The 1,564-nt window shown below is 52.9% G+C and overlaps 1 protein-coding gene across 2 annotated transcripts in view; it reads right to left on the bottom strand.

Annotated features, from left to right (window-relative positions):
• The window catches only part of zbtb4 (zinc finger and BTB domain containing 4), an 18,637-nt gene extending 17,300 nt beyond the window's left edge, over window positions 1-1,337 (bottom strand). Inside the window, exon 1 of one of the 2 annotated variants that reach the window (XM_017438965.3) lies at window positions 1,185-1,337. Coding sequence is in view for 1 of the 2 variants with exons in the window: in XM_037976750.1 (XP_037832678.1) it covers window positions 619-713 (95 nt within the window). In the remaining variant the exon portion in view is untranslated. Of the gene's footprint in view, window positions 1-618; window positions 872-1,184 lie in introns of those variants that run through there. The other variant, XM_037976750.1, reaches the window with a different exon arrangement.
• Window positions 1,338-1,564: the final 227 nt, after the last annotated feature.

The raw sequence follows: 1,564 nt of genomic DNA, 5'->3' as shown, positions 1-1,564 counted from the left end.
TTGTTGGTGGAAACCAAAAGCAGGAGGTGATCAGGGCGTATGTATATATCTGAGCCCGAACGTGAGAAAACCTGCGATGGATTCAAACTCGCTGTACGACCACCCCGGACGTAAACTTGAGACGGCGAAAAACAAAACACAGGAGATCCTGTTCTGGTGCCGCCGCGGCCCCGACGGGGAGCGGCGTGACCTGTGACCCCTTCAGCCCTGTGGCCGCGTGCATCACATTTTCCATACGTCAAGCACAGAAGGGGCTCGGCTCGGCCTCCATGGAAACCAGGAATGTGGAGTAGCTGGCAGCAGATGCCGTGTTGTTTTGGAAAAAAAAAAAAAAAAAGGAGCGAAGGGCTGCAGTGACAGGGTTCGGGACATCAATATGCCCTCAGCTGCTCTGCGGGAGGAAACAACAAGCTGGCAAAATGGAGGACAAACTGGGCGGCCCACAAGAAAGAGAAAAAAGAAAAAGAAGCCGAACTAAATGGAGCTGGAGACCAGGAGGCTCCGCTTGACGTTAAGTTCGTACGCAGACAAGGAAGACTGGCCCTGCCATATTAGGAACCCCCCCCCACCACACACACACACACACACTCCCCCTCCTCCTCCTCTAAGAAAACAAACCTCACGTCACGTTTAGCGCCCGTTCCGCAGCGCCGCCGTCCTGCCTCCCGCCCCGAGGTGGATCTCAGAGGCTTCGGCGAAATTAAAAGTTTCATCACAGCCTCGAAAGCGAGTCATCGCTCTTGAAAAAGAACTGCGTGGTGCGTCAGCAACGGAGGGGAGGATGAGGGAGACGAGGCCCGAAACTGACGCACGCACGCACGCACAGCACACACACAAACGCGCACGGGCAGACACGCTCATAAATATGCTTCCACGAACAGCCTTGATACGCACACCCAGCGGCGCTCACTCACGCCCCGACACACGCGCGCGCTGAAATGAAAAAAAAACAACCTTTTCCTCCTCTTCGCGCACGAGAGCGGCCGCCGCCACAGCGGCAGAGTGGAGCAGGTTTCTTAAAACCCAAAAAGAAAAAAAATAAAGCCCCCCCCCCCTCCCCGCACACACAAAAAAAAGAAACAAAACAAGAACAAGCAGGAAAACAAACACAATTCAGCCTCTCTTCCTCTAATTCTCCCCTGTCTGTCTGTCAGGAAGGCAAGCATACGAGAGAGAGAACATACCTCGGAAAACCTCCTGCTGCATCTCTGCTGCGATGTGTTCTCTACCCTCACACTCTCTCTCTCTCTCTCTCTCTCTCTCTCTCTCCCCCTTGGTCTGTGTGTGTGTGTGTGTGTGTGTGTGTGTGTGAGTGCGCCGCCTCTCCCTGTGCTCTCCCTCACTCACACACACACACACACACGCACACAGGCAGCAGTGTGTGAAGACAGAGGGCAGGAGCGATTCTCACACTCGAACTTGCTCGCTTGCCCCTCTCTCGCTGCTCTCGCACCAGTTTTTTGCCTCCGAATCACAAAAAGAAGAAGAAAAAAGAGAAAATTCCTGGTGTGTTTCTTTTTTTTTTTATTTATTTTTTTGCTCTTTTTCTTCTCCTGCAAGTGAT

Source organism: Kryptolebias marmoratus, linkage group LG7, assembly GCF_001649575.2.
Source record: "Kryptolebias marmoratus isolate JLee-2015 linkage group LG7, ASM164957v2, whole genome shotgun sequence".
NCBI classification, from domain to species: Eukaryota; Metazoa; Chordata; class Actinopteri; order Cyprinodontiformes; family Rivulidae; genus Kryptolebias; species Kryptolebias marmoratus.
The sequence above is the reverse complement of the archived record's forward strand: the minus strand, read 5'-3'. Positions and strand labels throughout refer to the sequence as shown.